We start from the raw sequence: 23854 nt of genomic DNA on the forward strand, positions 1-23854 counted from the left end.
ACCAAGCCTCGGTTAAATCATTCATTCATTCAACATTTATTGAGCGCCTACTGTGTGCCAGGCACCGTGCTAGGCGCGAAAATACAGAGATGCATAAGATACAGTCCATGCCCTGAAGGGTTCACAGTCGAGAAGGGGGAGACAAACATGTAAACAAGTAAAATACAGTGTGATAAGTGCCACAAGAGAAGCGTTGACAAAGAGCAGAGGTAGCCTGGAGGGAGAGGGGCATGGGAGGAGGAGGGGGGACTTCCTGGAGGAGGGGGACCTTGAGGGGGATTGGTGAGATGACTAGGTGTTTACCAGGCAGACTCGGGCAGGAGGAGCAGGGGAAAGGCATTCCGTTCTGAAGAAACAGCAGGAGGGAAGGCACAGAGGCAGGAACTGCAGGTCTGGAGGGCGGGGAACTCTGACTATTCTGGCGGTATTGCTAGAGCTGGTACCAGAGGCTGTGGCCCGAGAGGGGAGGCAGAGGCAGGCTGATGAGGGGAACTGAGGGCAGGGGCATCTCGGGGGCTCCCCAGTGGGGAGCAGAGCCTGAGGGAAGGCTTCCACCCAGGAAGAGAAGGTTCCTGGCTGACCCCAGGTATGCCTGCTTGAGGACCATTTTTGTCCTCACTGTGGCCCCAAAGGGACCTGGACCTAAGGCCAGAGGAGGAGCTGAGCTGAGGAAGGGCTGAGCAGAGGGGAAGGGCCCAGACCAGGGGTCCTAGAAGCTGCCACTCACTCGAGAGCTGTCCACTCCTGGACTTCTGATTTCTGCTCTCTACTGTGTAGACCTCCTGGCTCCTGCCAGGATGGGGCCAAGGGCCAAATAAGAAATGACAAGGTGATGTACTTGGCCAACTGCAAAGGGCCAGATGAATGGCTTTACTAACTGAAAGGGGCAAGGGTTGAGGATGAAGAGGAGTGTCTAAGAATAAGGGCCACAATGAGAAAACCACAGTGGACCTGGTGGACAATGGCTCTCTGGTCCCCCAGGAAGAAGGGGCCCTGCTGGCCCAGGGCAGGGGCAGAGGCCAGCAGGCAGGACCAGGCCAGCTGTGCAGTGAGCAAGCATGTGTGACCTACAGGACCGTGGGCCTCCAGTCCCAGCCTCCTGGTGTCTCCTTAGCCTGAGGTCAGGTTTCCTTGGCAACCGAGACTCTCCCGCTTCCAGGCTGCAGGGGAGTCACAAGGCAGAGATTGTCCACAGCCAGGCTTGCAGCCCTTTCCTCTTTCTCAGAAATGGCTCTGTTTAAAAAAAATGCCTTTGTGGGGGCGGGGGTGGCCTTGCTCTTGTGGGTGCCTTGCTCTTGTGCAAAAATGCCTGGGGGAGGAGGGGCAGAGGCTCAGAAAACCAGAGCCCAGGTGCCCCTCTGAGTGACTGCTTTTCCAAAGCACCTGACCTCAGGCCAGTCTGGGGGAGCGAGTTTCTTTCCCCACCGTGGATGGGAGGAAGGGGGAGATGGACTCACCCTGTTCGGGACTCCTACTGCCCTGAGTTCAGAGGCTGCAGTGAGAGCAAGGGCTCCGCGTCCTCACTGCCGTGGCAGGAACAGGGGGAGCTAACTCCCAGTGTTAGCTCTGCCCTCGGTGACTCAGCCTCACCCTGTGGAGTCCCCAAGCCTTCCATCACCCGGCCTCTCGGTCTCAGGGTCTCCTCGCCTGTCCCTCCTCTGCCCCTGACCAGTGTCCAGGTGGTGCCCGCTGACGAGCCGATGGAGGCGGGGTGGTAGCAGACAGAGGGATGGTGTGGTGTGGGCGATGATGGGTGGTCTCCCCACTGCGGCGGGTGGACTGGGCCGGGCTGGGGTAGGGTCACTTGCTCTTATGCAGGTCCTTCAGCTGGCGGAGCCTCTCCAGGAGCTGGGCCCGGGAGCAGCCATCGTCGCCTGTGGGGCCAGGGCCTGGCCCCAGAGCCTCCTGCAGCACCGGGCAGTGTGTCCTTAGGAACGGGTTATAGGAGCGCTCCTCCCCCAGGGTGGACGGGCACTGTGGGAGGAGAGACACGGGCTTTGGTGGGGAGGATCTGGAAAACGGACCTGACCAGGAAAGCCTCCCCACCCCCTGCCCCATCCTGGGGTTCAGGCGTTCTCACTGGAAGGCCCTTGTGCCAAACAGGCCAGAGCTCTGGGGAGGGGCCTGCAGGGCCTGGCTCGGCAGAGATGGGATCCATCTGGGGAGTGCCCTCGGCCCCTCTTGGACCCCAGCCCCGCACCGTGCTCTTGCGTTCCATCCGCTGCCTCTGCACCCACTGCATCTTCCTCTCCCGGGCTAGGTTCTCGGGCTCCACCACGCCTGCAAAGCCCAGGTTCTCCTCTGCATACTCGTGGCCTAAGGATGGCCATGGGGGCCGAGACACGGGGCAGAGTGAGATGGGTTATGGTCAGGAAAAGTCCTCCCATCCCCACGCCGATGGGTACCTAACAACTGAGGAGGAGGGACAGTGCTTCCAGAAAAAGCCCAACCACAAGGAGCTGCTTCTGTAAACATGGGCACAAGTCAGCCATGAGTGATGCTGCAGAAGCATTGGTCGGGGGGGGGGGCGGGGGGGACCACAGACCTGGAGCCAGAAGACCTGCATTCTAGTGCTGCTGGTTCTGTCCAGCTGTGCAACTTCAGTCAAGTCATGGCACCTCTCTGAGCCAATGTTTTCTCCTTTGGCAAGTGGGGAAAATAATAATGCCACTATGCCACCAGTTATGTGTCCCTGAGGCTGGGATTAGGACCTGGTGCACATTAGGTGCTCAACAATGTATTTGTTGAATGGAATGAATGGATGAATACATGTTCTGAGGATTGACTGAGATATTAGTGGATGTGTTTTAGAAACTACGGATATGCAATGTACCCAAGCACGTATGTATGTATGGATGGATATTCCACGTACATGCATATGGATGATGGGTGTGCAGTGTGGGTGTGATGGACGCAGGTAATGATCCATGCAGAGTGGATTTAAGTCACCTCATTAATCAAAGGCTATTTTCTGTTTTAGACTCTGGCTATGAGAAATCAGCCATCCCACGGGGACACTCTGGGGCCTACAGGGCTCCTCAGAGGCTGTGGGCTGGCTGCCAGGGGCAGCTGACATAAGAGGCCTTACACAACCAGTTCTCTAGAAAGAAGGGGGTCTGCCCCCACTGCTAGAGATGGCTCCCAGGAATCACCGGAGGTAGAGCTGGGTCACCTCTGGGCCAGGAACTGGGTTGGCTGGGACTCTGGGTGTGTGAGGGGCTGGGAAGAGATGGAGGGGCACCTCACCAGGCCACAGAAGAGTGTCATCCCCCAGCCCGAGCACGGTGTCCAGTGAGCTCAGCATGGTTTCTGCAGTACCCTCAAAGGTCCGTCCTGGTAGGGTCAGTGGGTATGTGTGAGGAACAAGGACCACAGAGCATTGTGAGGTCCATGGAGAGGAGTGGGGACCCCCCATATAGCTGGGGCTGGCCACCAGCCCTCACCCATGCCCCTGCCATGCCCACTCACCTGGCAATGACTCCCTCCCTCCCCCTGGGAGCTGGACCCAAACATTCAGCCCTAGCTGGGCCCGGCTGAGAGCACAGACTGACACATGGTGGGAGAGGGGTGTGGAAACCCCCAGGCTGAGTTCTGTGGCCCCAGGCCCACTCCAGGCAGAGTTGCGCTTTTCCACACAGCACCTCATTCTTTGCCTGCGCTGCCTCTGGGACTCCATGCAGCCTGGGACCAGTGATCCCCCACCCACAGGATCACCCTGTCACTCAGGGGTTCTCAGGTTTTTGTAACTGGTCTTATCAGTCACTGTATCAGAGAACCCGGCTCCACCCAATGGAAACAAACGCTCTTTGAGGTCTGTGCTCAGTTATAGGCTTCACCTCATTCTGTCCATCCCCTTTGGGACGTCGTGAGGATATGAAAGAAAAATCGAGGTAACAAAGGTGGCAGCAACTGCTGAGGCAACGTGTGTGCTGAAACCAACATTTCCGTGCATTGCGTAGGGCTGCGGCTGTCCTCGGGCCCCAGCCCTAGCCTCTCTCCCTGCCTCTCATCCCTGCTCCCCGCTCTTCCCTTTTGGGGGACTCACCACAGCCAGAGAGGAAGAGCAGATCCCCTGAGAAGAGGCAGGAGGGACCCTCATAGGGCTCCCCATCCAGCAGGTAGACCAGATGGCCTTGTGTGTGGCCCGGGGTGGCCAGAGCCCGGATCTGAAGCCGTCCCACGCTAACCACATCTTGATGACACAGGGGACTGAAGAGGGAGGCAACAGTGGAGAGAAGGCACTAGAGCTTGGGCCACGCTCGTCCTCCCTCCCCCACCCGGCCCAGGCCCAAGGGGATGGGTGATGTGCAGGAGCGGGGCTTCCCCACCAGAGAGAGACGGGCCCCCTCAGTGCCCAGGGCTTCAGATTCAAGCTCTCCTGCTTCCTCTTTGGGGGAGTATGGCTGGGTCAGTTGGTGGGTGGGCAGTGCTAGGCTTCAGATGGGCTGTGATCTGCCCTCGAAGGGCCAGGAAGGGCATCAGCAAAGATCCAACTGCTGATAGCCCTGAAACACGTAACTGAAGGATGAGGGTGAAGGGCAGGGCCATCCCCCCCGGGTCACGGACTTACTGGGTGAGGTAGGGAATGCTGTCCTGAGGGCTCCCGTACACCCGACAGTCCTGGTGCCGCCGACTGAGGTCGCGGTTCCCTCCACTGTGGTCCCTGCGGGATGGCACAGACAGGCAGGGCTTTAAGGGGCAGCTGTACTGGGCCTCCCTGCCTCCTTCTTCCCCAAGCATCCCCAGGGCTTTGAGCTCTGGGACTCCTGGCTTCTGGACTGAATCAAGCCATCCGCTCTGCTTCAGACCTTTGTTCAAGCTGTCGCCCTGCCCTCTAACTCCCCCACGTGGATCTGATCATACCCACTCGGTGCCCCTGCCCCCCAAACCCTATGCTGGCTGCCACAGTTGTTATTCTTTGTACACTTTCACACAGGGCTGTCTCCCCATGGGACTATAACCTCCCTGGATGAAAGAGATCACAAGGTTTGCCCATGCCCAGCAGACATGCCCATGGAACGAAAGATAAATGCCTGCTCTGCCCTCCTCTGGTGCTTCAGGAGCCTAGTAAGTAGAAGAGGGGGAGACCGTCCCTCCCTCTTCTCCCTCCCACTGCTGGTGCCCCGGTGACTTCATGAGGATGGTGCCCCCCTAGCCTGACCCCTGACCCGCAGCCCAGTCTGTTCTCACTGGTTCCAGTCCTGGAAAGCCCAGGGGAGCCAGGGCCGGCTAAGGGAAGATGATCTGCACTCAGACCTCCCACCTCAGCCCCTTACCAGTGTTTGTGGGTGCAGAGAATGGCAACCAAGTTAACACCTTCCTTTTCAATGGAAGCCTGGGGGAGAGAAGAGGCAGTCAGACTGGGGATCTGGATGCTGGGTGGAGATGAGAGCAGGGAGAGATGGGGGAGAGGGAGGCGATGGAGCCAGAGAATGAGAAGGGGGTGGGGAAGAGGCGGTTGGATAAAGGGGGGCACCTGAGCCCCAGCACAGGCATAGGGTGGAGGGAGACTGGCGGAGCAGATGGACACACAGGTACACGCACACAGAGACGTTAAGAAATGGAGGGAATGATGAAGAGACCTAAACACAACAGTCAGAGGTGAGAAAAGCAAGGTCCAGAGAGGGGGCCACAGAGAGGAAGAGGAAAAGGAAGCTGGCTAGACCCACAGCCCCGGGCGAGCACCGCTTTCCCTCCAGCTCCGATTCTCCCACTGCTGTCCTCCCCTCCTCCCCTGGCAACACCCGGGACACTGGCCCGTCCCCAGTGGGTCACGTGTGTTTGCGGCGGTCAGGGTGCGCTATGTGAGTACGCATGGAGGGGGCCCATCCCACTGGCAGAGAGCAGAGTCAGCCTCTCTCTAGCGAGGAGAAGCTGCCAGTCCCCCGGGTGAGCCCAGGTCCCTCCGCCCTCGTCTTCCCCTCACCTGTACAGCCTGAGGGTCGGAAGGGTCCACAGCCACAGCCAGCCGGGCCTGGGTGTCGATGATGAGGTAGCTGTAGTTGTCCGCGAGGACAGGGATGGGGAGCACCTTCACTCCTGGGGAACAGAGATGTGGGTTGGGGGACAGGGCAGGGAGCCCATCCACTGGGGGAAAGAGATGGGGTAGGTAGGCAGGGGTGGGGGGTGGGTGGGCATAGCCCGGGGGGGCGATTGCTGGCCTGGGGCGGCCAGAGCTCACCATTGAAGAGGCGGGGCTGGGCTCTGGAGTGGCCTTTGGGGTAGCGATTCCGAGCCCTGCGCAGCTGCTGGCGGTAGAAGAGGTACCCGAGCCAGGTGCGGGTGTACAGGCTGTACCTGCGGGGCGGGACGTCTGTGCTCAGCCCAGGCCCCACATCTCCACGCCCTCAGTCACCCCCTGCATCAATGCAACACCACCGCCGCTTGTCGTGTGCCGACTGTCTGCCTTGCTCAGTACTCAGGACAAGACGCAAAATGAAACCAACACACCCCGAGCTCAAAGTTCATCAGGCAAGATGTGAACTGAGGAATTCACAGAAGAGATCTGAGGATGAGGGCTTTATTCAGTGAAGGCAGTACAGGAGTTAGGAAGCCGGAAGGAGGAGGGAACCCTATTTCAGGCAGGGCAGTGGTGCATCGCAGTCATGCGTGGGACCTACTGAAGGCCAGAATCCTCAGCCCCATCCCAGCGTTTTAAATCTCAGCCAGTTTGAGTGGGCCCCAGGAATCTGCATTTCTAACAGGCTCCAGGTGATGTTGATGCTATTGGCCCAGGGACCACACGGCTGAGAACCACTAGGGTAGAGGAAACAAAAGGCCCAGGCCCAGAGGCAGCAGACAGCAGGGTTCACTTAGGGAAACTGTAGAAAGCTCTGCTTGGCTCTTTGGTGGAGGAAGCCAGCAGAAGTGAGGCTGCATGGTTTGACCACACTCCCTCCCTCCACCAGACACATTCCAGGCTACACAGTGAAGAGGGGGCACATGGAACAGAGGGGACTCGTGAGTGACAGAGTCCCCCAACACAGGATGCTAGCACACAGGGCGGCTTCACAGATGTGCAACCCGGCAGTCACATAGGGCCCCACACTTGGCATGACGCTCTGCTGTCACCATCCTGAAATCCTTAGTGATTTTCTCTTTGAACTTGTGTCTTGTAAGTGAAGTCTGATGGGACAACGGAACACGCACGTGAGCAGAGGTGATGCACATATCATCACGTCACATCACATGTGTCTGCTCTGTCCCTGCTGCCCTGACCCTGCTACACACACCGTGTTCACCATGGCCATGAGCATAGAATTCTGGTGGACCCTCTATGTGTGGGAATTCAAGACCCAAGGAGAAGACAGGTGAGCGTACCTCTATGAGTAAAGGGCTGGAGGGCACTAGCTGACCTGGGAGCCACACTTTGGGTTCAAACTAGAATTTGCTTGTGGGATGTCCCTGGTGGTCCAGTGGTTAAGATTTTGCTTTCTTTTTTTTTTTTTAAGATTTTGCTTTCTAATGCAGGGGGTGTGAATTCGATTCCTGGTTGGGAAGCAAAGATCCCATGCACCTCATGGCCAAAATATCAAATCACAAAATAGAAGCAATATTGTAACAAACTCAATAAAGACTTTTAAAATGATCCACATTAAAAAAAAATCTTATAAAAGAAAAGAACTTGCTTAAAATGCATCAAGAGGCAATGGTGTTCTAAGAGACACAAGGAACCCTACCACATCCTTTCTTATGTATAATCCCACCATTAATGCTGCAAATGATGCTGTTACAGAAAGGAAGGGAAAGAGGCGATGGATCTGTCCTTTTCCTTCCAGCTTTTCCTCATTCATCAGAAAGCTGAAGGCAGAGAGAGCTAGTAGAATGTGCTATGTATCAAGAAATGAAACAAAAACAGCTGAGTTAGGTCTGTTGCGACACTTCCACTGTTCTCGTAAGAACATAACACGTATCTGTGTACAAGCTAAAAAATGTGAGTTATGTAGTTTCAGTGATCCCACGTATAAGTTAAATGTTCTTATTGTTGTTGGTGTTGTTTAGTCGCTAAGCCATGTCCAACTCTTTTGCGATCCCGTGGACTGTAGCCCGCCAGGTTCCTCTGTCCATGGGATTTCCCAGGCAAGAATACTGGAGTGGGTAGCCATTTCCTTCAGGGGATCTTCCTGACCCAGGGATTGAACTCTCGTCTCCTGCTTGGCAGGTGGATTCATTTACCACTGAGCCACCTGGGAAGCCCCAAGTGTTCTAATATTTGTATTTAAAATTGACATTGCATGATATATAATGAATGGCACAATTCATGCTAATAATTAACATTTTAAATATTCCCCTACTCAAAGGATATTAAGTAGCAAATTAAAAACATCACAGCAAGTCAAGAAAGAGAGATTGTAGAACAAAGGAAAGGCTTCATAATTTCGTATCAGATGTGGCACTTTCTTGCTTTTTGAGCAAGAGGCTCCAAATGCCATTTTATACTGGGCCCTGTGAAGAATGAGCCGTCTTGGGCCCTGGGCTCGCAGGAGAGTGACAGGCTGGGCTGTGGGTGGGTTTGGTCAGTGTTTAGGTTTACACAGCAAGGCAGGCAGTAATGGGGGTTGGATTCTGGCTGATCAAGCCTGAGACAGAAAAGTTGAAGTTGGGATGCTGGATGAAGGATCCCAAGTCCCTACAGAGGTTTACTGTGTCTGTGGGGGGCAGGGGGAGGGCCCTTTGGGAAGGGCAAGCTGATCTGTCTGCAAGCACTTTGATCAAAACCAAGCATGTTTCCACGGAGAAGGCAATGGCACCCCACTCCAGTACTCTTGCCTGGAAAATCCCATGGATGGAGAAGCCTGGTAGGCTGCGGTCCATGGGGTCGCTAAGAGTCGGACACGACTGAGCGACTTCACTTTCACTTTTCACTTTCACCCATTGGAGAGGGAAATGGCAACCCACTCCAGTGTTCTTGCCTGGAGAATCCCAGGGACGGGGGAGCCTGGTGGGCTGCCGTCTATGGGGTCGCGCAGAGTCGGACACGACTGACGTGACGCAGCAGCAGCAGCAGGCGTGCTCCCGTAACGATTCGCTGAAGGTGAACCACTGCTGTCCCGGTTCTGTGTGCCTGGGCACTTATTTCCGTTGGGAAATTGGATGCGCTGTGGAGGGGTTCTACCATCCTTTAGGAGTCTTCATGTCTGTTTTTTATGGGCCCTGTTTTTGTTTTACTTTAAAATTAATTTTGAACATTTCCTACTTTCACTCATTCCACAATATTTAGTGAGGCCTTGCTATTTGCCCGCTCTGGGCACACAGCGGGTAAGGCAGAGTACCGGCCTTCTTGCAGCTTCTACTCCAGCGGGACAGAAGGGACAGTAGACATACTGTCAAGGGATTTCCCTGTGGTCCAGTGGTTAAGAATCTGCCTTGCAAAGCAGGGGGCTCTGGCTTGACCCCTGGTTGGGGAACTAAGATCCCACATGCTATGGAGCAACTAGGCCCACAGGCCACAACAACCGAGTCCTCGACCGCAGTGAAAGATCCCACAAGATGCAATGAAGACCTCATGCACCACAACTAAGACCCGAGGCAGCCAAATAAATAAATAAATAAACATACTGTTCCCTGATAGCCCAGTTGGTAAGGAATCCACCTGCAACGTGGGAGACCCTGGTTCGACTCCTGGGTTGGGAAGATCCGCTGGAGAAGGGATAGACTACCTGCTCCAGAATTCTTAGGCTTCCCTTGTGGCTCAGCTGGTAAAGAATCTGCCTGCAATGCAGGAGACCTGGGTTCGAACTCTGGATTGGGAAGATCCCCTGGCAGAAGGGAAAGGCTACCCACTGTAGTATTCTGGCCTGGAGAATTCCATGGACTGTATAGTCCATGGGGTCACAAAGAGTCGGAGATGACTGAGTGACTTTCATTTTCACTTTCACTGTCAAGAGAAGATGACAAAATAAACAAGGCAAAAGGACAGAGAATGAGGACAAGAGCTGCTATTCTAGATCTGATGGTCAGTCACGGAAGGCCTCTTTGAGGAGGTGACATTTCCAGGAAGGAAAGAGGACAGGACGTGTGAGAATCTGGGGAAGGCACACCAAGACCGGGTGAGTGCTGGCAGGAGCTGCTGATTCTTGCCTTTCTCCCTGCTGTGCCGTTGGGACAACAAACAATCAGCACAGCATAGATGGGACTGGTTGGATCAATCTAAATATCCTGGATTGGACTGCAGGTCAGAAAAGGAATGTTGGGGAGACAATACACGGAATTTCACTGAAGTCTGGAGAGTGGTAATGGTTTGGATCGATGTTAATTTCTTGGTTTTGACGATTGTACCATGGTTATGGAAGATGTTAACATTTGGGGGAACTGACAGAGGGGGTATATGGGAATTCTTTGCACAAATTTTGCAAATCTGAGATGATTTCAAAATGAAAAATTTTTAAATAACGAAGAAAAGAAAACCACCCTTGCCTCTGTGCCCGGACACCACCTGGCATCTAGGCCCTGTTCCTGACTTCATCATTTCTTCCTATTTAGGCTTACAGGAAGTGCAGGACCTCTGACAACAGTAAGCTCTGGGTTCTCATCACAGCTTGGGCCATCCTTGGTCTGAGACCTTGGGATAGTCAATGGTCTCACAGATCAGACTTCTCATCTATAAAATGGCGATACCACGACTTACCCCTTCAGGACTATGTAAGGATTAAGTGACATAAAACAAGATGACAAATGTTAACATTCTCCAGGGCCTGAAGGGTGGAAGGTGTTTAGCAACTGCTGTTTCCTCCCCAAATTCAGCTGGACACCCTTCACAGCTTCTAGAACAAGGCCGTGCACAATCTGGGAGGGACTGGAAAACACTCCCCGTCTTCCCTCATTGGATACTTAGTACACGTACTTTGTCCTCCAACAAAGATCAAGATGTACAAGGGCAGGGACTATGCAGTAAGAAGCTGCAATAAACAAGGCCCTGCTCTTCCACTGGCTTTAACCAGCAAATATTTACTGCACGTGCTGGACCGGGTACAGAAGGCAGAGAACAAGGCAGATGGCTCCCTGCCAACATAATGAGAGGAGCAGCCAACAGACACTGAACCGGAAAACAAAACAGTCAACAAGCAGGCGGTGAACTGTGGTGGGAAAGGAAGATGGTTTCACGGCAGACCGGGTGGTCGGGGAAGGCCCCTTCTCTGAGCGCGACCCTTAAGCAGGTTCGACAGATGTGGGAGCCAGCAGTGCTGACTGACTGTGGGGGGCGCAGCACCAACACCCCTAAACAGGCACAAGTGGGGCACACTCAAGGAGCTGCCAAGAGGCCGCGAAGTCTCTAGGCAGAGAAAGGGTCAGCGAGGTGCGCAGGGGTCAGGCCATGGAGAGAGGGGGGAAAACTGCTGGTGGGTTTGAAAGTGCGGAAGCGTATGTTCTAACTTCCTTTTTAAGAGCTTGCTCAGCTGCTGTGCAGAGGGTAGAATGAACTGAACGGGAGTGGAGGGGAAGGGGGCCGGGGAACCGAGTCACGCAGTGAGGGACACGACGAGGGCCTACACTAGAGGGGGTGCTGCAGATGGAGAAAGGTTGGGGGGGGCGGTGGCTGTCAGACCCAAGATCTGTGCTGGCCAGGGTGGCCCCTGTGGCCCTGAGGTCTGGATCGCTGCACAGAGCAGCGGGGAGGAGCCCAAGGACCGAGTTGCATGGGGCCTGGTTCTTTGCAGACAAAGAATTCCTCGTGCTTCTCTCCAGTCCCTGGGCTCGGTTCTCCCTCCACTGGCGGGCTGGCTGCGTCACCAGGGTCTGTAACCGTGCCTGTCAGCTCTTCCTCTTGCTGCCTCTCTTTCTGGGAGAGGCCCAGTCACCCTCCTAGTTTCACAACTCAAGCATCCATTTAACCCTTTCCCCGGTGACTCAGACAGAATTCCTCTCCACTTCTCATTTCCCTTCATGGGTTCACCCCTGCAAAGAGAAACTGTTGGCGAGGCCCTAACGAAAGCTCCTCTATTCAGCTCTCTGACTCACTGAACCAAACTGCAAACTACTGGCAGATGCTCGTGCTCCCAAAGCACCACTTCTGACTGCATCCTGTTCTTGCTCAGCAGCCTTCAGTGGCTTCCCAGGGCTGGCAGGAGAGTGTCCAACCCCCAGGCAGGCCCTCTGTGGACCAGGAGGAGGCAAGTCTCTGTCCCCTCCCCAACATGGCCCTGTGGAAACCCCATGTCCCAAGAGTGAACAAGTGGACATCCCCAAATGTCCATCAACAGCACAATGGACAAATAAGTAGTGACATATTCCGACCACGGAAAACTACCCAGTCAGGGGACTGAATGATTTAGGGTATCAGCTCTCAGCCTGCACAGAGCTCAAACGTAACACTGAGCTAACCGACAGGCCACAGAAAACAGACAACCCGACGATATTTCCCTAAAATGCCAAAGAAGGACTTCCCTGGTGGTCTAGTGGTTAAGACACTGCACTTTCAAAGGAGTGGGTGCAGGTCAATCCCTGGTCAGGGAACCAAGATCCCATATGTCACGTGGTGTGGCTAGGAGATAAAAAAAAAGGCCAAAGCAAGCAAAACCATCATTGGTATGCAGACGTAAATAGTAAAAGAATAAAGGCAGCCGAGAGGAGGGCACGGTCAGCATGCAAGTTAGTAGGGTTTCCTCTGGGAGAGGGGGAAGGTGGGCTGGGGAGGTGTCTGTAACATTGTCTTTCTTACGCTGGGAGGATTGTTATTTTATCTGTCTTCTGAATGCCTGAAATAGCTCATTAAAATTTCAGAACTACAGTCCTGCCTGGCTCCCACAGGTCTCAGCCTGAAATATCCTCCAGGCCTTTCTAACTTACTGGAACCCTATCCAGTTCCTAATCACACCATGCAGGAACCCCAAGCCTCCTTCACCACTTCCTTGATGGCTCAGATGGTAAACAATCTGCCTGCCAAGCAGGAGACCCAGGTTCAATCCCTGGATTGGGAAAATCCCCTGGAGAAGGGAATGACACCCCACTCCAGTATTCTTGCCTGGGAAATCCCATGAACAGGGGTGCCTGGGGGGCTACAGTCCATGCAGTCACCAAGAGTTGGACACGACTGAGCGACTAACACACACAGATACAAGCATCTTTCAGGGCTGGGCTAAACCCCAGGGCCTGATTATCCCGGCAGAACGCCACCTTCCCCTGTTCCATTTGGGGCGCTCAAGAGCAGCTGAGCCCCGGGGCAGCGGCTGGGCCTTATCAACTTCTACCTGGTGCCCTAATCAGTGCCATGCAGGGGGCGGGCGGTCACCAACCTGTTTCTCATGGCTCCTCTGCAACCCCCCCCAGCACTGGCCCAGCACAGAACCGGGACTCACAAAATGCTGGCTGAATGAGCAGGAAAGGCAGCACAGGGCCAGGCACCTGAGTATAAAAGTGACAGGCAGAGAAAGTGGATTGTCAGCACTGGCTGCGGCTCCACCCAACTGGCCCCAGGCCAGGCTGTGATGCCCAGTGAGGGCATCGGAGGCCAGAGTTACAGCCATCCCTGCCCTGGTTCTTCCCTTCCCACCTCACCCACCCGCTTCCAAGTCCCTGCCCTCTCTTGGCAGGACCCACAAGGTGGAGCAGGGTGCTCTGATAAGCAGGTCATCTAGACCCAAGGGCCTGGGTGAGGCTGTGTCACTGGGGCACAAAATCCCAACGTCCCCAGCCTGGGGTCTGGACCCAGGGCCTCTAAAGTGGAGGAGATGGCGGAGCAGAGGAAAGGGGGTCTGAAGACAGGGTCCGAAGTCTTGGCTTTGCCCCACAGGTTAGAGCATCTCTCCAGAGCCCACTGGCCTCATCTTTAATAAGAATGACCTTTTCCTCAGCTTTCCCAGACCCTACCAGTGGGCTCAATGCCTCCCATCAGTTATCCTGTCATCCTCCAAGCAACCCCGAATCAGGTATCATTATTTCCTCCATTTTACAGACAAGGCCCAGAGAGGTGGAAAGGGATTTGCTCAAGATCACAGAGCAGTGAGCGGTTGGGCAGAGATTCACCCCCGACACCCTGACCCGGGAGTCCACACTTTTTTTTTTTTAATGGCTTATGGTTCCCTGACCAGGGATCAAACCCATGACCCCTGCAGTGGAAGCACAGAGTTTTAATCACTGGATGGCCAGGAAAGTCCCTGGAGTTCACACTCTTAACCGTTGCAAACCCCTAATAAGCAGGTAGGATGAGATAAGTGGGCCTGAACTATTTGGGGTCAGACCCAATTCCTTTGAGGGCCTTTGCTGGGAAAATAGATTTGTCGGGGTAATTACAGTGTTCCAGACACAGCCCGGCATCTGGCCTCTGGAACTCCTGGAGGACTAGTTTCAGTCTCTATGAGACACAAACCTTTGAACCCTGTGAACTCTCTCCCCAGACCACCTCCTCACATGTGCAGTTTTCCTGAGGACCGCAGAGGGTCAGAGACCCCAGCAGCTCTCAGGAGAAGGTGCCTTGAGTGGAGAATCCTGGAGACCTCTTTCAGTCTAGGCTCTGCCACTCTCTGCCCTGAACCATGACAGGATGGATGGTTCCACCGGGAGCAGTGCAAGCCAGATGGACAAGAGAATTTAGGAAAAAAAGATGGGAAAACGTGAAAGTGAATGAGTCCCTGGGAAGAACCTGCCTCCCATCTCCTAGCCCCGCATCTCGCTGGGATGTCGCCATCTCCTGTAATGGGGCTCACAGCTCCCTTTCTTCTGTTGCCCGAGGTAAGAAGCAGAAACTCACTCCCCAAGCCTCAGTTTTCTGCTCTGTAAAACCAAGTGCTCTTCCTCTCTGAATGAGCAGCTGAGTCCAGAAAGTTCAGGTGACTTACACAATGACATGGACCTCTGCAGGGCCTGATGTGGGATTCAAACTCCCTGCAGCATGAGAATGTGCCAGAATACATCAGTATGATCTGGGGGTGCTGGCGAAACCCAAAGGTGCTGAACTTTTCTTCTTCTGTTTACCACCCACTCCAGGACTCTGATTCAGCAGTTCTGGGGCCTGGAACTACCCACCATCACCTCACCAAAAAGAAAAGCAAGTTTCCTAATTGGTCCTCTGGGACCCAGGTGGGAGACAGAAAAACCACTCTACCAGGTGGGGCTGGGGTGGGGGCAGCCGGCCTGGGGCAGCCTTGCAGGAGCCTGAGGGGCCCTCCCCCTGGGGTCAGGGCTGCAGGATGAAGCACCTGCCATCCCCAGTCGGGGGGCCACAGGCATACCCTTCACTCCTCGCCTCACTGAACCAGAGCGTGGCTTCTCTGGTATCTGAGTTTGAGCCTCTGGCCCCATGGGAGGCCCCATGGGACAGCTGGGGACAGTGACACACAGCCCTCCCCCACCCCCTCCTCTTGGCTCACGGTGGAGAACACACAATGAAGCTCTTCTTCTCCCCCCTCCTCCCACGAGCAGTCTCGCCATCCTGGGCAGCCCTGAGACAGGCCTGGGGGCTGCCTGTCCCAGCTGGGCCCTGGCCCCAGACTCTACCAGCTGGACAACAAGCTCAGGCTGAGAGGACTCTGGTCAGGGGGTGCTTTTGGCTTCTCCTCTCCTGCCTGCCTCCCCTACCCGCCTCCACCCGGGACCCAGCTTTCCCCAGGCTTTTCATCTGACCAGCGACAGGCAATCTTTATGAAAGCAAACCGGAAATGCCTGTCTGAGGGCCTCGGGACCTGGACTGCCACCAGAACGCAGAGTCCTGCTGGAGCACCGCCTGCTCGGAGGCCCCTCGGGAACAAACTGAGGCACGAGATGTTTCGTGCTTTCCCCAAATTGAGGAAACTGAAGAAGATAACGAGACAGCGAAAAAGGCCCTAGAGGGCGAAGAGTTTCCTGAAGCTGCCAGCAAGGCCTTGAGGGGTCGGGGGACAACTTCCCCATGACCAGGAGAGGGACAGTGCCTGCAACAGGTCAAGACACAGGCCTGACCGGGAGACCAGAGGCCCCGTCTCCATACCCACCCCCTCATCTGGTTTGGTCCTCTGCTGACTTTGCAGATCTCTCCAGCCTTCAGCGTCTTTCCCAGGGGGAGGAGGAGCGGCTCCTGAGGGCTCCCCAGGAGGCCCAGAGGCACAGTCAAATCTCAGTCCTGGGCAGGAGGCATGGACTATTTGTGTCTCCTTGCCTGAAACCCCAGGCCACCTGCCCAACCAAGGCCCTAGGGTTTTGTTTGGTGTGGGTCTGTTTCTTGGCCCTCCCTCCCGCCTCCATCCTTCCCCTCCTCACCCCAATCCCAGGCCCTCTTGATTCAGCCCTGTTCCCCAGGCTTGGCCTGTGGAAGTCCAGCGAGGAAATCACACCCATGAACACCTGATGCAGGAACAGGCAAGAATACACAATGAAAGCTCTAGGAGGAGAGACAGTGCCAGGGGTCAGTCTAGAGGCAGAGATGAATTTTGACTGGAGAGGCTGGACAAGCGTTGTGGAGGAGAGAGCATTTGGGCCAAGCTTTTTATTAATTCCAAAGCCCTTTAATGAGGGCCAACTCTGTGCCAGCTACTGTTCTGGAAGCTGGGGTACAGAAGTGAAAGAAGTTTCTTCCCTCACATGGCTCATATCCTGGTTGAGGGAGAAAGCCAGTAAACAATAGGCAAGTCCATATACAGGATGTCATGTGGTGATATGTACTGTGGAGAATGGGCTTCCCGCTGGTTCAGAGGTAAAGAATCTGCCCCCTAACGCAGGAAACGCAGGAGACCCAGGTTCAATCCCTGGGTCGGGAAGATCCCCTGGAGGAGGGCATGGCAACCCACTCCAGTGTTCTTGCCTGGAGAATCCCACGGACAGAGGAGACGGCAGGCTGCAGTCCATGGGGTTGCAAAGAGTCGGACGTGACTGAGCAACCGAGCACGCACGCGAGCACACTGTGGTGTGTAAGACTGCAGGCGTCGGGGCCCTGCTATTTTTATGCAGGGGGGTCAGGGTAGGCCTCTTAATACAGTGAAATTTGAGCAGAGACCTGAAGGAAGCCAGGCACAGCCACATGGCCATCTGGGGGAAGAGGGGTCTCGTGAGAGAGAACAGAGACAAAAGAGCTTGGAGGTTAGACTGTCTCAGAGTGCTTGAGGAACAGCAAAGTGGCCTGTGGCCGAAATCCAATGAGCAAGGTGAAGGGCACACAAAAAACCAGCAAAAACAATGAGGTTGGGGGTAGGCAGGTCCCTCTGGACCTTGGAGCCATTCTGGAGGGTTCTAAGCAGAGGAGTTGCACATTTCTGACTTAAATCTTAAGGGTTTGATTCTGGTTGCCTTGCTAAGAGTGCTCTTGTGTGTACAAAGGCTGAAGGGAGCTGTCAATTTAGGAGATCAGGTGAGAGGCGACCAGGGGTTGGCCCAGGGTCGTAGCAGTGGAAGTGGGGTGAGTGTTCAGATTTGGGGCATATTTTGAGGATGAGCTTTGAGGAAGTAATATTTGATGTAGGGAGGAAGGTCTGGCAGACCCCAGAGAGAAGTACAACAAGAGCATAGGGCCTGGGGAAGACGGGATTGCGTAGCTCTGGAGGGGGTGCGGGAGGGCCCCAAAGGCCTGGGTGGGGGGTGTGGACTCCGTTCTGTGGGCAGCATGGCCTGGGGAAGGGCAACCTACTGGGACACGCAGCAGAGGAGCCTCTGTGGGTGCTAGTGCTGTGGCTCTCCAGGGTTCCAAGGCCTGCAGAAAAGAAAAGGACGCACCCCGCTTCCCTCCTGAAGGCCCAGCCCACTGCCTCTGTGTGGTCTTTACTCTGGCTACAAGCAGGTGGGCCATGCACTCTAGGGTCCTCAGCTCAGGACTCCTGCACCCTCTTTGAAATCAAGCCATTGGTCCTCACTGGCCCCAGAGAAGGGCTTTTCTCTTGCAAAAGTGGAACAAGCAAGGTTTGTCCTGGGACAGTTGGTTTCACTTGGGTCAGGAGATTCAAGAAAGATCCTCTATGCCTCGGAATGAAGAGGGGACTTGGTCAGGGAGGATGGGAGAGTTTTGTCTGTTGGACTGTCCATTTGCAGAGGCTGGCTGCCTTCCACTTTCTCAGCTCTGAAAGATGGTTCCCAGCCCTGCACGCAGGAACCCAGCCTAATTCCCCATTCACTGCTCCCTCTGCAGACAGGCCCTGTTCAGGGTCCTGTTCTCTAAGCAAACCTCCTCAACAGCCACTGAGAAGGCAAAGGGGCAAAAGGGAAACTGAGGCATGAGGCAGGGGGCACACAGAAGGGAGCACACACTCCCAATCCCAGCCTCCCCAGGCACACCCCGTCACTCTTGGGGAACCTATCATGCCCTGTGCCTCTGGCCAGTCAGGGTCCTTGTTCCTCTCACCGACTCCTTGAGAACAGCTCCTTTCAGTGATCCTGCAATCCTGATCCAGGGCAGTAAGGGGGGGTGGGGGTCACTGAATGAATGAAGGGATGTGGGATTTCCTGAGAGTAAGTGAGCAGGATACACTTGGAAGACAATAGAAGCATGTGTGCGTGTGCTCAGTCATTCAATTGTATCTGACTCTTTGGGACCCCATGGACTGTAGCCTACCAGGCTCCTCTCTCCATGGGATTATCTGGGGAAGAATCCTGGAGTGGGTTGCCATTTCCTCCTCTAGGGGATCTTCCCGACCCAAGGATCGAACCTGCATCTTCTGCGTTGGCAGGTGGATTCTTTACCACTGAGCCACCTGGGAAAAAGCATGTAAGGAAGCTTAAGAAAAAAAGAAGTTGAGGGACTTCCCCGGTGGCCCAGTGATTAAGACTGTGCCTCCACTGCAGGGGGCATGGGTTTGAGCCCTGCTCAGAGAACTAAGATCCCATATACCACATGGTGTGGCCCCCCCAAAAAAAAGGAAGCTCCAGAAGGAGCCACAGCTGTCCTAATGCCATGCATCTTCCCTCCCCACATCCCCCATACTATAGAAAGAATAATTGTTAACATTTACTGAGCACTTACTACAAGCCAGACCCTGTGTACAATTTCATTTGATCCCCACAAGAGCCCTCTGAGGTAGGCACTATCACCAGGCCCATTTTACAGATGCCAACAACTGAGGCACAGAGAGGCTGAATTATTTGTCCAAGGTCACATGGCTGCTGCAGCTGCTAAGTCACTTCAGTCGTGTCCAACTCTGTGTGACCCCAACTCTTTGCAGCCCACCAGGCTCCCCCGCCCCTGGGAGTCTCCAGGCAAGAACACTGGAGTGGGTTGCCATTTCCTTCTCCAAAGCATGAAAGTGAAAAGTGAAAGTGAAGTCGCTCAGTCGTGTCCGACTCTTAGTGACCCCATGGACCGCAGCCTACCAGGCTCCCCCATCCATGGGATTTTCCAAGCAAGAGTACTGGAGTGGGGTGCCATTGCCTTCTCCGGTCACACGGCTACTGAGCAATAAAGCTGGGATTCAATTCAAAAGCAGATTTATCTGACCCCAATGCTATGTGCTTAACTACTACACATTGCCTCCCAGGCCCTGCAGAGTCTTGAATGCGTGTGTCCACCTCAGGTTAGCTCAGATCGACCCTCTGCTGTGCCCAGTTATCCCCATCCCAAGACAATGGTGGTTATGTTTGAAGAAAGCCCTTTATAACACTGTCAGATACCAGTCAGTACTGTTATTACTGATAACATCAACAAGGACTCCTCTCCCAGTACCGCTTCCCATCTCCGCTGTCGATTTTCCAGCCCCCTAGTAAAGCCCTCTACTTGTGGTCCTCTCAGCCACACATTCAGGGTGGAGTGTGTCCATGTGCTCCGCCCCTCCCCTCATGTCCTGCCCCATCCCCGCCCCCTCCCTCTCCATCCTTCCTGGAGGCACCCTCACAGCATCAACACCTGACCATTTCCCTCAGACTGTTTCCTGCTGACACCCCCAGTCCCTCCCAGCAGCCAGCAGCCTCTCCCCTGAGGGACTGGACTGATTGTTTCCCAGATCCTGGATAGGCAGGATCTGGGACTCTGATTCCAGGCACGCCCTCCTGCTCTGCAAATTTGGGGAGCTGATTCCAAGGCAACCTTGAAATCCAGTCACAGGAAAGATCATGGGTTACTGAATTCCTGAGAAGCTCTCAGACAATTCCAGGTTTGAGGATTTGGAAACACCCAGATCCCAAGTTCTAGGAATACCCAATCCTTCCGGATTCTGAGGTGGCAATCTTGGAAATTTTGATCACAGGACTTCTGATCCAGTCCCTTGTGGAAACTGTTTCACTTCCTCAGGCTCTTTGTATGACTTCAACATTATCGATGCTGAAAGCTAGAAGTAGATTTAAAAATCTTTCCCCAATAGAGCTGTACAATTCTCAGAAATTTTGTGAGAAGCAATATATTTTTTTAATCTCACATATGGAGATATTTAAATATTTGTGAATCTTATTATTTTAATGCTGTTTGCAGAGCAATGGTGACTTAGCTGGAGCATTATTGAGAAGGTGACCATTGTGTGGGTTATTAGAGATGTGAATGCCCCTGTAAGGCACACACACAGGATTCCTCCTCACCCTTGTTTTTTCAGTTTTTTCCCCCACTGGACCCTTACATCTCTGTGTCTTAGACTGAGTGAGGATAATCCTAGGGATAAAGTTTCTGAGCTATCTGGGGTGATCACGAGAAGGGGGGTGAATTGTACAACCTCTTCTCTGAAACTCAGGAAATTCCCCAGCTTCGGCCCTCGGTCCTCGCCTGAACCTGGCCTTGGGCCAGGGCTCCCACAGTTCCCAGACCAACATCATTGTCCTTCAAGCGTGGCCTGAGGGCCTGCCCCCTGGCCCTGCTGGTCCTGGGAAGGGGATGGAGACCCTAGGAAGCCTTCTCGTAGCTCCTTCCCTGACTCTTACTGCCTATAAGGCAGAACAGGGATGGTTACCATCCTTACTCTGTCCTGTCAGGAGAAGTAGGGGTAAGGGACGAGTGAGGACTGGGGTAAGGGGTGGGGGTCAGAAAGGAAAAAGTCATTGGAGGTCAGTGAACCTTCAACAAGTCAGGCTGAGTGATTAGGGTCGGATTTCACAGCCTGGGGCTTATGACAAGGGTGGCGGGGGAGACAGGGATGTCGAAGGAAAGGGACAGACTGACCTACAGAGTGGGGAGTGGGGAATCCCGCTTGGGACAGAAGTGCTTGCATTGAGTGGTGGGAAGCTGAGGGGAAAGGACCAGGGACACATGGAAAGAGTCAGCGGTTTCAGGTGAGACTCATTGGTCTGACATTCCTTCTCTCCAGCACCTGCCCACCGGAGGAACTGGGGGGGTGGGGGGAGCCCGGTATCCTGCACCTGTTCTTTTTCCAGCTCCCTTGTCTCCAACCCCTCATCTGGCTCTTTTCTCTAGAGGTCCTCTCAAAGCCCTCTTCTCCGGCTACCCTGACTTGCTCCCCCCAGCAAACTGCTTTCCCCAGCCCAACCCAATTTTCCACCCACCCCAAATTTCTTCGCTTCGTCAGTCCACGCCCCACCCCCCAAAAAAAATCAGCTTCTCTAGCCTGCCTCTTCGATCGTTCTTAGCTCCGGCCCTGGATCCCCCAGCCCTAGACCTGTCAGAACCCCTAAGCCCTCCCCCGGCACCCCTCCTCTAGTCCCTTTTCCAGCGCGCCAGCTTTCCCGATCCCCGCAGCCCGCAGCCCGCCGGAGCCCGGCACGAACCCGATTCGGAAGAGCAGCCGCTTGCTACGCGCCATGAACAGGCCGCGGAGGGTCCGCCGCGCTCGGCAGCTGCGGGGGCTCAAGAGCAGGACGAAGACTAGGAGCAGCAGCCCGCAGCTGGCGACCCACAGCCACGACGCAGGCCAGCCTCGCCAGGCCATGCTGGGGGCAGGCGCCCGCGGCGGGCCAGGGGGCGGGGCGGGGCGTTGCTAGGCGACGGCTCGGCCCAGGCCCCCACGTGGGGAACCTGAGGGCTTGGGGCCCCGCCCCCTGCACCAGCCAGCGGAGAGACTGGGGGCGTTCTGGCCCCGCCCTTCCATTGACTCGCGTTCGAACCCGCCCACTCGCCACCCTGGGTACTGTGGACGCCCCGAATGCCACCCGCTGGAGGCGACCTGGCCCCGCCCCCGGCTGAACGGCCGGGAGGCGGGGCTGGGCCGTAGCCGGCATCCGACCTGCGCTAATCCCGGTGTACAATTGCCAGTGCCCGGGGCTCGGCCCTACACCCCACCTTGCCCCAATAGAAGCTCTGGGAGAGGTCCTGGAGAGGTCTTCTTGCTGGGAAACCTTAGCCTCATAAACTTCTTCAGCTGGAAGGAAACTGGGAGATCACGTGGGTCAGCTGCCGTTCATTCATTTATTCATTAACTAAATGAATTTTCTGTGTCCTCCTTTGTGCCAGGCCCCGTGCCAGGATCTGAGGATGCAAGGGTCAAAAACACACATTCTCGGCATTCCTGGAGCCTAGAATCTCTCGGAGAAACAAACCAAATAAGCAAACAATTATCTATGCACTTACTATACTTATATATACACATGTGTGTATATATACACACATATATACATATACACATGTGTATATATACACACATATATACATATACACGTGTGTATATATACACATACATACCTACCTGCTGTGTGATTATAACACTATGGTTCTATGGAGGTCAGAGAGGGCCAATTTAGGTGTGGGAGGGCCTCCCTGAGCAAGTGAAATGTAAGCCATGCCCTGAATGATAAGAAGTCACAGAGGCTGAGAGGGAGTGATTCCACCAAGATTATACAAAAATGATGGCAGAAATAGGAATAGGACCCAAAATAGCCCAAGCCGATGGGAATTCCACATCATTGACCCCTCCACCCCCACCATACTGCCTTCCGGATGAATTCCAGAGGTTAAGATCAGTGGGTTGGAAGAAAATGTAGACAGGCATGGTGATCTCTTTAATAAATTTGGGCAAACTGGAACTTGGGGCTGGGCTCCTTCCAGTTGCAACCCTAGCCTTAGTCCTGCACAGGGAGGGAAGGAAATCTGCAAACAGTGAAGGCAGTGATCTCTCCTGCAGGAAGATGGTTGGGGAAGGGAGTGGGCGAGGCAGGGCTCTTGTTTTCTTCTGTTTCTTTGCTTCTGCCTGTGCTCTGGCCTGAGAGAGGCTGGATAACCTGATCCCCAAACCACACATTTTTCCTTTCCCTCTGATGTACTGTGAGTAGATCACTGGATCTAAAGATTGAGTTCCCAGCATGGAGAGCATTCAGGTATAGGCTCATTATGCATAATAAATTGAAGGCCTCACTCCTCACCCACCTCCGAAGAAAAAGCCAAGATACATGTTAAATTATCCCCAAATTGAATTGTAATCCCAACACCCAACCCTGGGTTTCCTTCTGTAACTCCAGACAGTGAAGTTTCTCTTATCTTAAAGGTCAGAGATACAGCCTGCTCCCTTCCTGTCTCCATACCCACAATTCAGCTTCTTCTCAGTGCCTGGCACATAAAGGGCTCCCAATAAACAAGAATCAGATAGAAATGAATTAAACCCCTGTGTATGCTGCAAAAGGGGTGGGGCTGAGAACACTAACAAGCTAGTTTGTAGAAGGCCCTTCTGGGCCAAGGGAACTTGTATGTCTCTAAGTCTGTGTCTATACATGCAACGTGAAGAATTATGGAGCCTGGTCAAAAGTCACTGTGAACACACCTTTCTGCAGGTACGGCTGTGCCAGGCATGATATTGAGAAATCAAAACACAGCCTCTGACATCTGAAACAGGAAATGCAGACTCAAGCATGAGCTCGCAGATACAGAAATGATTGAAGGCTAAATCTAATCTCATGCTACACACACATTTACAATATTATAGCTAATCATCCAACATACATTTTATGAAATGCAGGGAGCTGGACAAGGCTGGGGATAAGGAGTAAGAGTGGGTGTTTTGGAGAATTCACACAGGACCAGGAAGCTACCCTTCCCTCTTGAACTATTCTGGAAGATGTTCAATATCCACTCCAAATCCGCTTTGGTTTCACCTCAGGT

The 23854-nt window shown here is 54.2% G+C and overlaps 1 protein-coding gene across 2 annotated transcripts in view; it reads right to left on the reverse strand.

Moving 5' to 3' along the window:
* PNKD (PNKD metallo-beta-lactamase domain containing) overlaps nt 1-23854 on the reverse strand; it is a 69614-nt gene continuing 45760 nt past the window's right edge. Inside the window, exons 1-9 of one of the 2 annotated variants that reach the window (XM_043910072.1) lie at nt 21535-21771; nt 6182-6297; nt 5927-6039; nt 5277-5335; nt 4571-4663; nt 4046-4209; nt 3247-3333; nt 2201-2316; nt 1-1974 (exon numbers count right to left, since the gene is read on the reverse strand). In XM_043910072.1, the coding sequence (XP_043766007.1) occupies nt 1801-1974; nt 2201-2316; nt 3247-3333; nt 4046-4209; nt 4571-4663; nt 5277-5335; nt 5927-6039; nt 6182-6297; nt 21535-21695 (1083 nt within the window). In that variant the 5' untranslated portion in view covers nt 21696-21771 and the 3' untranslated portion in view covers nt 1-1800. Of the gene's footprint in view, nt 1975-2200; nt 2317-3246; nt 3334-4045; nt 4210-4570; nt 4664-5276; nt 5336-5926; nt 6040-6181; nt 6298-21534; nt 21772-23854 lie in introns of those variants that run through there. The other variant, XM_043910071.1, reaches the window with a different exon arrangement.

Source organism: Cervus elaphus, chromosome 8 (genome assembly GCF_910594005.1).
Source record: "Cervus elaphus chromosome 8, mCerEla1.1, whole genome shotgun sequence".
Taxonomy (NCBI): Eukaryota; Metazoa; Chordata; class Mammalia; order Artiodactyla; family Cervidae; genus Cervus; species Cervus elaphus.